The sequence below is a fragment of the Prunus avium genome, chromosome 6, assembly GCF_965620075.1.
Source record: "Prunus avium chromosome 6, drPruAviu1.hap1.1, whole genome shotgun sequence".
Lineage (NCBI taxonomy): Eukaryota > Viridiplantae > Streptophyta > Magnoliopsida > Rosales > Rosaceae > Prunus > Prunus avium.
Window position 1 is genome coordinate 8,422,990 of NC_142289.1, and position 15,491 is coordinate 8,438,480.

The 15,491-nt window shown below is 37.2% G+C and overlaps 2 protein-coding genes across 3 annotated transcripts; one reads left to right on the forward strand and one right to left on the reverse strand.

The window, feature by feature from the left end:
• Window positions 1-5,544: 5,544 nt before the first annotated feature.
• Window positions 5,545-8,932, forward strand: LOC110760019 (Phototropic-responsive NPH3 family protein). The gene is made up of 4 exons (XM_021962192.2): window positions 5,545-5,935; window positions 6,326-6,395; window positions 6,713-7,942; window positions 8,193-8,932. Exons 1-4 carry the CDS (start codon window positions 5,877-5,879, stop codon window positions 8,715-8,717), a joined length of 1,884 nt encoding a protein of 627 aa, XP_021817884.2. The 5' UTR covers window positions 5,545-5,876; the 3' UTR covers window positions 8,718-8,932.
• A 1,743-nt stretch (window positions 8,933-10,675) lies between these two features.
• On the reverse strand, window positions 10,676-15,213 carry LOG3 (lysine decarboxylase family protein). Of its 2 annotated transcripts, XM_088255462.1 has the most exons (8): window positions 14,912-15,213; window positions 14,464-14,508; window positions 14,015-14,112; window positions 13,827-13,857; window positions 12,997-13,096; window positions 11,481-11,551; window positions 11,192-11,335; window positions 10,676-11,047 (listed from the first exon to the last, which is right to left on the reverse strand). In XM_088255462.1, exons 1-8 carry the CDS (start codon window positions 15,029-15,031, stop codon window positions 10,955-10,957), a joined length of 702 nt encoding a protein of 233 aa, XP_088111588.1. In that variant the 5' UTR covers window positions 15,032-15,213; the 3' UTR covers window positions 10,676-10,954. The 2 variants fall into 2 exon arrangements, with proteins under 2 accessions (XP_088111588.1, XP_021817869.1); XM_021962177.2 differs by lacking the exon at window positions 14,464-14,508 and having other exon boundaries at window positions 14,912-15,211.
• Window positions 15,214-15,491: the final 278 nt, after the last annotated feature.

The window sequence follows — 15,491 nt, forward strand, 5'->3', positions numbered from 1 at the left end:
GTACCATGTCTATATGACTAAATGCGCATTAATTTTTCATTATAGATTGGGGACTTAAATCTGTCTTAATGAAGATTCTAAATGTTTGATTTATGTTATGACTTTTTAGGGGTCATATTGAATGGAGATTGGGTGTTCAATGAACATCAACCCAAAGTACTTTTACCTAAGTCAATAATTTAGTTCATACAAATCAAATCCATCTTTCACTACAATAATAATGTTTTATGTACAATGAACACTATTTTTAGTCATTTGTATGGAGGATTCAATGAATTCATATAGCTTTAGTGTTAAAACTCAGAGGTGCCCAATTGGACTTTTTCACTTCCCCAAGTTCTCACTCTTTTGAAGATACCATAAATAGTACATCCAAAGTAATTCAGGCATACGTAACTTAATTTCTAACTATATAAAGTTCCATAAATAAAAGTTCTTTTCTACTTTGGGAAATCCAATATTATGAATCTAAGATATATTGTATGTTTTATGAACAAGACGTAACGAATTGTCGACATGGTATGGTAGGATATTATGTTGATATCATTATCGATTACAAAACCCGTCTTTTAACAAGAACCCGACGATGATGCACAAAGAACTGTATATTATATGAAGACATACTATTCTATTGAATAACCGATCATTGTTGCATCCAAATGAATATGGTTTATATGAAACTATGAGCTATCAACTTAGCTATCTGGTCTCGTTGCCATTGAGTGGTCATATATCCAGTGGGAGCAGTCCCTTTGATTCACAACCTCCAAGCCGACCCGACTATGACAACGCGTACAATTCCCATTACATAATGTTTGCATTTTCTACTTTCCTCTAGGTGATCATTATGTTATAAACTAGGGCCACACCGTGAGAAATGTTGCAAACTCCATAGATAGAGACCTCCTAACCAAAAACACATGAGCTCCTGCTTCTTTTGGGGACCTACCAATTTAATTGACCAATTAGACAATTGAAAAAAGAAAGTGGTTGGGGGCACCAAAACAAAACCAATACCGAAACCACAGCTCATCGGACCTCTCCACTCTCCCCCACATTCATTCATTCAAATTTGTAACCCTAGCTAGCAACCATATTATTTTATCTCAGACATCAAATTTAGGTGGGTTTTTGTCCCTCAATTTCTCAATGCTCGCACGACCAAGCAAAAAACATTTAAACCCATACCCATCTAACCCACCAGCATAACACAGGCACCGCAAAATGCAAATGGTTTGTTCATTATTTGTTCTAATAGATTGATTCTTTCTTTATTATTACTCATAGCATTTTATTTTCTTCTTCTTTGTTGGTGGTTGCCTTTAATTGTCTCATAATTCTTTGCATGCAATGCAACCTTTTATGCCACCTGAAATACAACTCCAAGTCTCCAAGGAATTGTAGGCGTTGCACAAAAATATACATAAATTTAAGAATTGACAGGGACTTGTTAAATATTTTAGGGAAACTCCCGAATTCATTTCTGCTTTCTATTTTTATTATTTTGGATTTACACGTATATAAATACATATATTCTTTTTTCGGCGAAAAAAAGTTTAGGAGGAGGGGAGGCTACCCAATCCCAGGGTCCAGGCATACGTCTCTTTGAGGACTTAGAGCACCTCCAGCGTAGGAGCCCTGCCTGGGCAAAAGGCCCCCCGCCAGCCCATTTCCCCCTCCAGCGCAGGAAATCCAGCCCGGGCAAGAGCTGTGTCCCACGAGCCCAGGCAAGCCCACAGGCAAATTCAGCCCGAGCTGCTGCCTGGGCAAGATGATGCAATGCTGATGTCATAATGACGTCAGCAACCAAAAAAATTTGGAAAAAAAGGAAAAAAAATACCAAAAATTCCATTATTTTTTTAAATAAATACCTAGGCATATTCTTTATTTCCCACACCAAAAACTCTATACAAATTCATCTATTCATATCTCATATAAATAGTATTTGCCCTTGCCCTAGCCTTCCAAGGGTGGAACCAACTAAGGCAAGGCTGGCACTATTCACGTGAATAGTGGCAGCCCTTGCCTTGCCTTAGCCTTGCCTTAGCCTTCATGGGTGGACATGCTCTTATAGAGAGGGTCTTAGTCCCTTTTTGGGTTTTTATGGATTACCCTTGCACCAAGAGGGATTGTTGCTGGACTCGAATCTAGGCATGGATAGCGAATATAATGATCCTTATCAACTCAACCAACGTTCGCTGGCAAATACATGTACTTATGTTGTTGCTGGGAAAGTATGTAAATACATGCTTAAAATGGAAGAAAATGCTTTCAAGTATGATAGAAGTGCTGAAAATCCAATCAACTCCGTTTAAAACCAACTAATTTAATCTAATTTAGTCGTTTTTATGATTTGGACAGATCATAAATTGTTTTGAAAAAAAATTATATTTTATGTTTGCATTGGTTGACAGGTTTTACCTGGATCATGAAAATAAAATACTCATATCACACCCAATTTTATTATAATTTGTAGTAGAATTTGAAATTATAATTATAAATTTTAATGCCAGAAAACGACTTATCTCTTCTTCTTCTTCTTTTTTTCAACGTGGTAACATTATTTTTATATATAACATCAAAAAATTAAAATTAAAAGTTATTTGCATATCAATATATTATAACTATACGTTACGTATATATCAAGTACATTACATTTATGAGGGTAAATTTAAATTATGGAGAGATTTAGACATACATTTTAGTGACGCCACCATCATCGACATGCATTTTAATTAGTGTGTCGTTACGGGGTCCACTCTTAACCCTAATGCCGACGTACGTGGCGAATGATGATTGGCCCGTCACTGACACCGAGGACGGGATTCACCGGATTCTGGAGAGAGGGGAGGCGAGGAGGAAGTGAGATTTGCCACTGGAACACGCTAACTTGACAGCTACAAGACAACAAGAACAGGCAAATGCCCGGACGTTGACCCGCTTTGTTTCATGGGTGTCTGCCAGAAGAATCTAACACGTGTCAAAATGGTTATCGTCAATGTGACGTCGTTTTTGGTTCCATCTCGGAAGAGGAAGATAGATCGGGCGGCTACGTTGGTTGGGCCCACGCGTTTGTTGTTTTTTAAATTTTTTACTGTGCTGTGATCCCCACCCGTCCTTTGGTATGGACCAACCCTAGCACAATGCCAATGCCAAAGCCAAGAAACCAGAGAAGGGAATTATGTAAAAACTGAAAGTTAGAAGTGAAAAAGATAATCCATGCACAAACCCTACGTGAAGGTTGGTCCACTTCGAGATTAACCTAAGCCTGGAAACGACTAAAAGAAGTGATGTTGGGGACCGTGCTAATTAATCGTGTTAACGAATCACATTATGTAACAGTTAATGTGCGCGATAATAACGTATAATTTTGGTTCAAAAATCGGTTTCACAAACTAGTTTAAACTTGATTGCGAATTAGGGTTGTATTATACTGTTAATTTATGAAGTGATTAAGTTCGATTTTATATATGCAACATAAATTAGGTAGAAGTTGACCTCTGATTGGTCCTCTTTAGCTATATACATTGAAACTTTTTTTAATTCATTCATTGATCTTTGAAGTGGAGTATGTGTCAGTTGTACTAAAAGATCATTGTTCTTAAACAATTCGCAAGTTAATTAAATTATATATCACATAGGGATTCATATTGAAGGTTACTATTATATTTGTTAGTGTTTATACTGTATTGTATAACAACTAATTAATGTTAAATTTGTAAATAGTAATAATGGGTCAACTATCTAAACTGTATTAGTGGGAAAATTAATATAGTCGTACGCTATCCTTTTTTCGATTACACGCGCTAGCTACGCTAGACTTACATTTTTTTTTTGCAATTGTATTTTTATTCCGAGTGTGTGAGAGGTTTTTTTTAATCACACACACTACGCATGACTTGTAAATTTTTTTTTTCCTGAAATTTAATGTCAGGTAACATAATTTGATTATTATGAGTCAATTACAAACAGTGGGAAATTTTTTAATTTTTAATTAATTTTTATGATATTATTGATTGTTCTACAAAGGCTCGAAGTAATTAGACCCATGCAGAGTGCAAGTGGTGCACCTCAAAGGCTCCAAGTAATTAAGGGAGTGTAGATAGATTTAGATAAATGTATATAAATATATGTATTAGAATAGAATAATATATAGTTATGGATAGCAGGATCGGGTTGGGGACAACATTAAAATCACACACGTGTTGAACAGGTTGGCCGAGGCGGATGCCGAGCCGCCTGGGCTGCCGATGCCGGCGCCACCACTTGATTAATGTTACTTGATTTGATTTCTAATTTTGATTCATCATCAAAGCTATATATATTCAAGTTGATTAAATTTGAAAACAATGGTCCATGAAAATAAAAATAATAATTCTTTGAATTAGTGGGGGGTGGTCTGGGTCCCCAACCCCAATATATCAACACATCCCATGCTCAAATCAAATCCATCTTCCTTTGTATCTTTTCTAGCAACTTTGGTCTTGTTCTTCAATTACCAATTTACCACCTACACTAGACCTAGCTTAGGTGCATTTCAGTTTCATCAACTAAACAACTGAGAAGAAACCAAGTCCCCACGTGAACACTGTCCAACAAAACCTTGTTCCCGAAAATGGTCATTGCCCAAAAACATATTTGTGTAAACCAAACATTGAGTAACCTAATTTTCTTGCAGTTGTTCTTGCTAATATGGGATATATCAAGCTTTATCCTGCTGACTTTATGGATCTCTTTAACCTATCCTTGTTTGTAATTTAATTTTATACGGTCTTCATTAATGGGTGTGGGAGATGCGGATGAGAGTCGAATCCTTGTTATGAGTGTGGGAAGGCTTTGGCTACCCTTAGTAATAAGAGTATGTTTGTGATACTTTTAGAAATGTTAAAAATGCTTTCAAATAATTAAAAGCGTTTATGACATTGTTTGATTGTAACATTTTAAAGTGTTTATAACTAGATGCATATGCTTCTTCAATTTGTTTTCCATAAAGCATTTGGATGTTGAATAAAAATTTGGACATATTTTCTTATAAAAGTATTCCCAAACGGGTCCTAAGAACTCCGATCATATGGATAAATCGAGTTGGAAATTTTTCCATCCAAGCCCAACTCATACTTTTTCTGTATACATGCTCAAAAGTCATGTCAAGTCAAGCAAGTTCGAGTTGACCCATCCAAATTGCACCCTTGCATAATTGCATTCATATCATTAACATATAGCAAATATTTTTGCTCACCATTTTAACCTAAGTTGTATTCTCACCATTTTTCTCAACACTTGACACGTGTCCATGAGTATAACCATAGTTAACTCTTTACTTTGTATTTATGAAACCATGGTTATATCCTTAGACACATGTCAAGTATTGAAGAAGATAATGAAGGTACACCTTAAATTAAAGTGGTGAGCAAAAATGTTCCATTAAATGAAAATTCCTAATGTTATTCTGGCCAGAAAAATATTACAAGGCCATTTCCCTTGTATTATGTCGATGTGAGTCCAAGGTTTTTAGATGTTATGGGCTTTCTGAGCCCTGGTAGACGTGTCGAAAACCCAAGTGAAAATGAAGGACAACGCAACAAGACATGAAAGAAAAGCGCAACTCCAGTTGGAGCCACTGTAACGGTTGAACCGCTTCCTTCTCTCCTTCACTTCTTGCTTTAGACTCGCTACTTCTCTCTCTCTCTCTCTCTCTCTCTCTCTCTCTCTCTCTCTCTCTCCGGACTCTGAAAATATTAGCCAAAATGATAAGTATACCACATTTACTCTCACTCACATTTTCACCCGAGTCTTTATGCTATTTGCATCTCTCTCTTGCTTCACTTAATTTCATGGTTCTAAGTTTGCCCATTTGAGAAGACGGACCTCAACAGATGGCTTGCATGAAGCTGGGAGCTAAGTCTGAAGCTTTTCATCGGGAAGGCCAAACTTGGTAAGGCCTTTATACTTTGATCAACAAACAAAATGGATGCAACTGATGAGCTAGAGATAGCCCACATGGTGTTTGTTAATTTACTTAATGAAATCGATTAAAAGCAATGTGGTCCGAGTTTTTACTCTGTTGGTTTTAGTATTTCAGTAATGTAGAAGAAGCAAGAAAGCAGGGCCCTTTGTTTATATATGTCTGATAAGTGATAGCTTAGCCACATTGCTACAAAATGCTTAAATAACCATGATGTCCTGCCTAGGCTACAAGGTTGACAACATAAATTAGCTAGGGGTTTGTGCTAAAGAGAATGTTAGGTTTTCTGCAATCTTTTGATGCTACATTAGAAGATTTTAGCTTTTACTTATATGGATCCGATTTGTGTTTTTCTTTCAGGCTTTGCACAACTGGGCTTCCAAGCGATGTTATAATTCAAGTTGGGGAAATGTCTTTCCACCTCCACAAGGTGCATTTTTGTTTGATATGTCTTGACAGTTGAAATACATTGTATTGTATGCATGTGTGCGTGTTTTCTGAGAATAGGGGCATCTTTGTTTTCGATTTAACCTCCACATGGTGCATTTTGTTTGAATCTTGAAATAGATTATATTGTTTGCATGTGTAAGTGTGTGCGGGCTGAGAATATATTGTTTTCAATTTCATCTTTGCTTTCGATTTCGGAATGCTCTATGTACACTTTTCCTAATTTGCTTATTGATTAAACTCTTATTGGCATTCAAGCTATGCTCTCATTTTTTTGTCCCCTTTTCGTTATTGCTGTAGTTTCCCTTGCTTTCTAAAAGTGGACTATTAGAGAGGCTTATTGAAGAGTGTTCTGGTGAGGAAGGATCTGCTTGTTCCTTGCAACTTCATGGCGTTCCCGGGGGCGCTAAAGCATTTGAGCTTGTGACCAAATTTTGCTATGGTGTTAAAATAGAACTGACTGCTTTGAATGTAGTCATCCTTAGATGTGCAGCAGAATACCTCCAAATGACTGAAGATTATGAACAAGGAAATCTCATTGCACAAGCAGAGGTTTTTCTTTCTGAAGTCTTCAGCAATTGGAGAGACTCCATAGTAGCTCTCGAAACATGTGAAGAAGTTCAGCGATATGCTGAAGAGCTTCACATTGCTTCAAGATGCATTGATTCCTTGGCCATGAAAGCTTGTGCAGACCCAAAGTTATTCAGTTGGCCTATAGTAGGAGGAAATGACGACATGAAGAACCCAACAGCCACTGTCTTATGGAATGGAATAGTTTCTGATGACGCTAAGCCACAACCTCCCTCTGATGATTGGTGGTATGAAGATGCGTCCTTACTTAGCTTATCTCTCTATAAACGATTGATTCAAGCGGTTGAATCAAAAGGAATGAGGCCTGAGAGTATTGCTGCTTCTCTCATATTCTATGCTAGAAAGTATCTCCCCTTAATGAATAGGCAATCGAGCTTTCACGACACAAATTATGTAAACTCAGGCACAACCATTTCTAACATTTCTGAGGCAGACCAGAGGGCTCTACTTGAACAAATTGTGGGGTTACTTCCTCATCAGAAAGGAGTCACATCCTCAAAGTTTCTGCTTAGGCTGCTACGAACTGCTATGATCTTACATGCAAGTCCATCATGTAGAGAAAATTTGGAGAAAAGGGTAGGTGCTCAGTTGGACCAAGCCGTGCTCATAGATCTTCTCATACCAAATATGGGTTATTCAGTGGAGACTCTTTATGACATAGACTGCATTCAGAGGATTCTTGATCATTTCATCTCAATAAACCAGGCTTCACTTGCATCAACTTCTCCGTGCATAATTGAGGAGGGACAATTGATGAGTGGCACTGATCCACTGACACCTATTACTATGGTAGCCAATCTGGTGGATGGATATCTTGCTGAGGTAGCGCCAGATGTCAATTTGAAGTTACCAAAATTTCAGGCACTTGCTGCTGTCATCCCTGAATATGCCAGGCCACTGGATGATGGCATATATCATGCAATTGATGTTTTCTTGAAGGTAAAGCAAACTTAAGTGCATGGCTTATGAACTTATTATATTCATGATATAATGATATTTAGTTTAACCTTTCTTAATGTGAATGGATTCTTTGTCGCTGAAGTTTGACAGATACTTAGACTAGCATTCTGTCAATTACTCTAATTACAATTTTTTGGGTCCTAATATGCCCAATTTTAAACTAAGACACTACTAATAATGTGTTACTAAAACATGCATGCTAATAACACTGCATATTTCACAACTTCAGGCACATCCTTGGCTTACAGATTCTGAAAGGGAGCAACTCTGCCGGCTCATGAACTGCCAGAAGCTCTCACTGGAAGCTAGCACCCATGCAGCTCAGAATGAGAGGTTACCTCTTCGAGTAATTGTTCAAGTCCTCTTCTTCGAACAGCTTCGACTCCGTACATCGATTTCTGGATGGTTTTTTGTTGACAATCTTGAGAACTCACAGAACCCCAGTGGAAACCTTGGCCTCCCTACCAAAAATGATGTCTCTGGTCAAGTGGAACCCGCACAAGACCGAGCCGTAGGTGTTGATCATCATGACATGAGGGAACGTGTTTTAGAGCTTCAAAAGGAGTGTTCAAACATGAAAAAGGAGCTGCAGAAGCTGGTGAAGACCAAGAGAAGTTGGAGCATCCTTCCCAAAAGGCTAGGTTTTAGAAAAAAATGGGAGCCTTGTAGTCCAAAAGAATCAAAGCCCTCTGATACGATGGCACCAGCACCAGCACCATGTTGCAATGGGCAACAAAATCGTGTGAACAGCTAGTGAAGTGGCTCATTCAACTTCGAAGCCTCAAAATCTTTGTATTTAGGTTAAATTATTTCTTGGATTCACAGTTTCTAATTCTTTTGCATGTGTGTCAACTGGATTAAGTGATGTATTGTCTAGAAGATAGGCTTTAATTCAATTTATTTACACCTTGAGCTCTTATTCCCACCTTAACTCAAAATGCCAGTGATGATCAAAGTGTTTGTTCTCCAAGAATCAACAGAAACTGTCCCTAAATATTAAAAGTAAACTCAGAACACTGGAAAGGGTGGGACTGAGTTGTCCTTTTCATTTGCAGTATATATTTTTTTGTGGTAGGTTTTTTTTGTTTTTTGTTTTGGGTAATAATCTAGGAGGGGACATTCGAATTGGGATGTCTTTTAATGTTGAGAAGATAACTGATGTAGAATAGATGGCTGAGGCGATAGAAGAAGAGTTGGAACGTTACGCGCACAAAGGCAAAACCGGCAAGTTGCAAGGATGGTCCCAAGCTCCGATTTGGGCCCATGACCCACCATTTCAAAGAGAATGGCACCACGAGTAAAACTCATCGTTTTGCTATGATGATGAGCTTTTTGGGGCATTCAAGATCATTTAGCAGCCCAAACGGGCCTTTTAATATTTTGAAATTTTTATTGACTTTTGTTAATTTCTCTTTTAATTCCCTTTTTGTTTCCTGAGTTTCTAGAAGTATGTAAACAAACTATAGTTCGTGACTAGGGCATTATGTTATCATTCTGAATTCAATACATAAGAGGTTTTCTCATGTCCGGTGGATTCCAGACTTGATTCTTTTAGGTTAATATTAACAATTACTAAACCAATAGCTAGTTGATATTTTTACTGCGAAAGTTGAGTTCAGCATATAGGAACATAATAAATCACACGTACATACCGTGTCAAGACAACTCGGCACACATGGCATGTCCCACAGCATGACACGATTTGCACCTATATACTTTGCCACACCTTTAGAAATCGAATCTCATGATGCTTTAGTCAAGAATTGGTGTCATAGATGGAATTTCCTTGAGATTTCCAGTACATGTCGACCTAACTTGCTCAGAGAAACTTTCTGAGAGAGTGAACACTTCTTTCCCTCTTTTTCAATTAATTTTTGGACGTATTAACAAAATAAATCATAAGGGTTTTAATCAACAACAGATAGGACAGCCAGGATTTCGTCTTCTTATCTCCAATGTTTCAACATCATTTTGATTAAATTTTTCTTTATAGCTTTCACATTGTGTTAGTTTGAAACAAATCTCAACCTCAAAAAAAACCCTTCAAAAATTGACTCATTAAAGCACTTCCAAATTGTACACAGTTAGTGGAATCAACCACAGGCCCTTTAGAAGAAAAACTGGGTCCTAAATGCCCCAAAGGCTTTGGCCTTTTTCCATGTTCATAACATGTGGCCCTCCATAGGCCATACGTCACATGTCATTGTCCCATTTGTCGGGCAGCAAAGGGCACTCCCTCTTTTCTCAAGATTGGCCCCCTCTCCTCTTCCCCATCAACATTACTCGACTCAAAACACCTTTGGTTTGTTGGCTTTAGCCCCACTGTTGCCATAGGTGATAGCGCCTAACCTTAACAGAAAAGCATCGCTTGAAAAGATGGGCTTTATATGTGTCTGCAACAAAACTTGCCCCCCCCCCCCTCGCTTTCCTGGTTAATGACACTTATCTTGTTCTAATGGGACCATTTGGTTCTGTGTTTGCAAGCACATGTCAATGGACTCCATTGTCAAGCTTGCCTAGTTTGAGAGGGGGAGGGGAAGTGCCGTTGGAGTTGGAACATGAGATCACTACTATGCCGACAAATGTTCTTGTCACTGAGCTTTGGCATTTTCAAGCTTCCTTTTCAAGTGACACAATAAATGTGATAAAACACAAGAAAGTAAAAACAAAGCATGTGGCTAGAGGCACACATTTGGTTTGGCTACAAAAGGAAAAAAAATAAAAGTATAAATTAGTTAATATAGGGGAAGGTTCAAAAGCCTCTACTGCTTAGTTACTTACTTACAAATTAAGAAGGGGAAGGAAATTTCCACAAAAGGGAATATTGAAACTTCACATAATGACGTCAATTGCAATAATTTACACAAGGAATAAAAAAGAAAAGGAAAAAAAAAAATTCCCCATATCAGAAATTTAGAGTTCTACAAATTAGCTTCTTCAACCTCCAAAATTCCAACAAGCTTAGTATGTCTGAATGCTGCAAGCCCATGATCACCTAGAGATATCATATTCTTGTGTGTAGCCAAGCTGCTCCATCTCCCAATTCAACTTTGAAGCAACTCTTTCATGGCATGGGACATAATCCTACATCAGCAAAATCAACTAAACATCAAAAGAAGTTTTCAACCAACAAATTAGTTATCAATGAACAAAAGTTGATGTTGAATGCACTAATTATGTATTTGACTAAATTACATCAAATCATTAAACAATGCTTTAGATAATTACCTCCAATTTCTTCACCAACTCCCTTGCTGTTGGTGCTGATATAATTATGTGGCGTGCACTGGGGCTAATAAATCCCTCTTCCACAGCTTTATCGATAAATGATAGCAAGGAGTTGTAGTATCCATCAACATTCAGCAATCCCACCTACAGACAAGAAAGAAAAAGAAAATGGTTTAAGCCTAAAAAGTTCCCGTGTTTACCATCAACATGGTTTTTATTTTTTTTATTTTTTATATATATATAAGAGAAATACGATAAATTGCATTCATAATGCATAAAAATGAATTACCGGTTTATCATGAATTCCAAGTTGAGCCCATGTTATCACTTCAAGTAACTCTTCCAGAGTTCCATAACCACCTGCAAGAAAAATTGAATTGGTACTTACAATCTAGATTTATAGTCCAAGCTTCATATAAGATAATATTTGGAATCATTCAAATTATGCTTATGTACAATATGTTGCACTATTTAAGATGCCTAGAGAAGAGAGAGGCCAAACAAGACAACTAGTTCTCGTACTAGACTGAAGACAAGGATTATGCTGTTAATCATTATTTCTCTGATCCATTCAAAAGAAGGGTAAAAAGACTGAAAATACTGTCTACTCCATCTGCTCATTTGAACCTTGGTGCAATATACTTTGACCATTTCAACCTTGGTGCAATATACTTTGACCATTTCAACCTTGGTGCAACGCACTTTGACCGCGGACTGTGAAAAGTTCACACTTTTACTATCAGATCCGTTTGATGCTAATGGTCATGTTTTACATGCAGCTATGATGATTTACATGACCATTTATTTCCACCAGCCTTTTTTTTCTTTGCCAACCCAAGCATGCAATAATAAATCGAATTTAAGATTTCGGGTGCAAAGATAAATACTCTTAACTACTTAAACTACAAGCTTCTTACCTCTTGTTTAATAAAACTCTGGATGTTAATGAATGAAGTTTTTGAAAGTGGTAAGCATCATTCCCTGTCAGCTTGGGGTGCTAGTTGGCAAAACCTATTTAGTGAAAGTGTTTTTATGTTATCTTTTCTAGATAAGGCAAGAAACAATTGATGCAGCAACATTACAGGCTACAGACCATTTTTAGCAAAAGGAGATATTAACCACAGATGCAGGGTTCCTCAGAAGCTCTAATTTTCAGTGTAAGATGTTGATGGGTCATGGACTCTGGGGTTTGAAGGGTTGCTCTCTAATCATGTGTCTTGGGTTTTGGGACACAAGTTTGAGAAAGTTGTGTGTGATGATTTAGAATTCACACAATCGCAATCACAGCATTATCAAATACTAGTGCATTTAAAGCATGAAAAGACAACAGCTACAAGAGTAAAATATAAAATATAAAGATATATTGACTTATTGTTGCCAAATCCTTCTTCACTCCCTTTCTGCATTGCCTCCAAGCTTCAATATTTTGTCATTTACTCAGTTCAAGAACATCCATCAAGACATCAAATCAAGAATTCTAAGTCTAATTAATCAAAGAATTAGTGGTTAATTAGCCATAATGCCCTCTCTTGTGGTTTGTAGTTTTGTTATGTCATTGACTGCTGTTCCATATATTTCCAAATTAGTTTATTGGGTTTTGGAGAGATTATAGTCTAATACTGGAAGGGTCACAAGAAGCAAAAAAGTGGACTTGCAAGCTAAAATTAGAAAAAATTAAAGCCATGAAGGACCATAAGTTCTTTGCTTTGTTTAAGAATTCTGGTATAAGTGAAAGTATGCAGGCAGGCAAAGAGAGACAGAGAGGGGGAGAGAGACAGAGAGAGTTGTTCAGGGCTAATACTAACCGGGTAAGGCAATAAAGGCATCCGAATGCTTAGCCATCTCTGCCTTCCTTTGGTGCATGCCTGCAACTGCCTTCACTTCCCCCACTGTTTCACCAGTTAACTGCAAAATGGTATCAATGCACAGAAAAAAGATTAAAGAAATTGATATTGAGAGAGACAGAGACAGAGAGACAGAGAGACAGAGAGATTTGGAGCTTTGTGCAGCAAAGCAATGATGAGTGTTGCAGAAATGATGAGCTTAATACAATATTTTTTTTTGGGAAGAAGTTAATGCAAAATCCGGCTATTCCCTAGCCAGTAAATTTAGAGGTCACCAGATGGCGAAATCAACAAAGTTCGATCAACAGAAAAGGCCAAGGCAGAAAAGCACAAGAAGAAAATTACTTTAAAGCTCAAGTGACCATATAAATCTGATACAAGGAAAAAGAAATCAGAAAAACCAGCAGAGGCTAAAAAATGTACAACACTAGTGGGGTAGTTCAAGTACTCAAGTGTGCTATGGATAAGTCTCCCCGGCATCCATTGAAGAAATAGAAATGAAGGGAACCAAACAGAGAATAACAGAAGATAAAAATAAAAATAAAAGCAAGAAAACAAAATAAAGAAAGAAAAGCAGCTAAAAGTGCTCGCATCATCCCCCCACCCAAAAAAGAAGAGAAAAAGAACAAAGAAAGAAAGAAATTGATGTAGAAAAGAATTGAACATGAATCTAATAACCAATAAATTCTGATATATATATATATATATATATATATAATAAACCATGTATAAATTTCTATTCTTTACAATTGGAAAAGTTGAAGCACTTTATCTGGCAATAGGAAACATACCTCTCGAGGCATGAGCGTCTTGGGAATAACTCTGCAGAGAGACAATACCATGACAAAATCAGTTGTTTTTGAGAGCAAAACCAACCATAACAATTGTCCCAACTCACTTATTGTTTCTTAATCTGTTTGTTTGTTTTGTGATTTCATTTGTTTACCATCTGAGATTTGATAAGGAGTAAAAAGAATACCCAATAACATGCCGACCACCATCATGAACAGCTTGTGAAACCAAACCCATTAGGCCTATGCTGCCTCCTCCATAGACCAGATCAATGTTCCTCGAAACCTTCAAGACATTAGCAAAACAAATTGTACTTTTCAAGAACCCATTTGGAAAAAATAGTGCACTTTTGAGTACATCTAATAAATTGAGAATGGAAGGATTCTTCAATGCTCATACAACAAATTTGTACGTTTAGTACACTAAGTTCATATCTTTTTATTCGTGAGGAGAGGTGCAAATGCCAAAACAACAAAGCGTTGAAGTGATAGAGTTGGTCAGTTTGGAATTATGACAGACTGAAAGTTGAAAACTTAAACACATGTAATGCAAAAGTGGCATCATTTTCCATCTCTAAATGGGCTTATTTAGTGTTGATGAGTTTTCTGATAATGACAGAGAGAGAAGAGCATTTACCAAAGAAAAGACAGAGAGAGAGAGAGAGCAACATTTGCATGCCTTCTGCTAGAGACAAACTTAATTAGGAAGAAAGTTCCAGTTTGAAGAAATCAAATCCTAATTAAAAAAAATGAAGAAAAAAAATCTCAGGAACCAAGTGACAAACAAGTTATAATCATAATGTGCTTGCCCCAAAAAACTAGAACAAGAACAACGTGATATGTTACAAACATAAACAAGATGATCAAGTTTGAGCAACTTCCAACTAATTCCTACCAAAACCCATCTGACATAAACAAGAAACAAAAGCAAAAAGATGGTCAAAAGTAATCTCCAACAAAACCAAATGGGATAAAACTTGAACTTTTGATCTTTTTTAAAAGAACCCAAGTATGAAAAACCTCAAGTGACATAACAGAACCCAAAGAAAACTGTGTATTTGAAGTTTGAAAAAGCCATTGTATACCAGTTCCTTGCCAAGCTCAATGGCAGCATCTTGGTAGCTACTCTTCTTGCCTTGGCTGCTCCCACAAAACACACAAATCCTCCCAAACCTTGACTGCTTCATTTCACTCTCAATCTCCATTTCTCTCAAATCACTCAACGGTTTTTGTTGGGTACAAAATCAAATTAAAATCCCTCTGCAACACAAAGAGATTCCCTTTTTTTTTCTAAGTCCTCTGTCTCTTTGCTTCTAACCTTTTGTGTTACAGAAAAATTCAAGTAGACAAACGCTTTATAGCTTGCCCACTAGAAAACTTCTTTGGTGGTGCCGTTCTCCACATGCGTATTTATAAGCCGCTCACACGTGAGAACCTCTTAGCACGCTTGCACACGCAAACATTCACACGCTTGCACACCCACACACAACACAACACAACACAAGTGCATAAATACAGGCATAGGCACGCGTGGACCACTCTGTTTTATTTGTTTCGTTCCCTTCCCTTGATTTTTCATTTTTTAGTCTTCCCTTACTGCTTTTGGAGATACCATTATGAGCATAAATAAAGATAAGCTTTCCATTTATGCATTATCCCAATAAT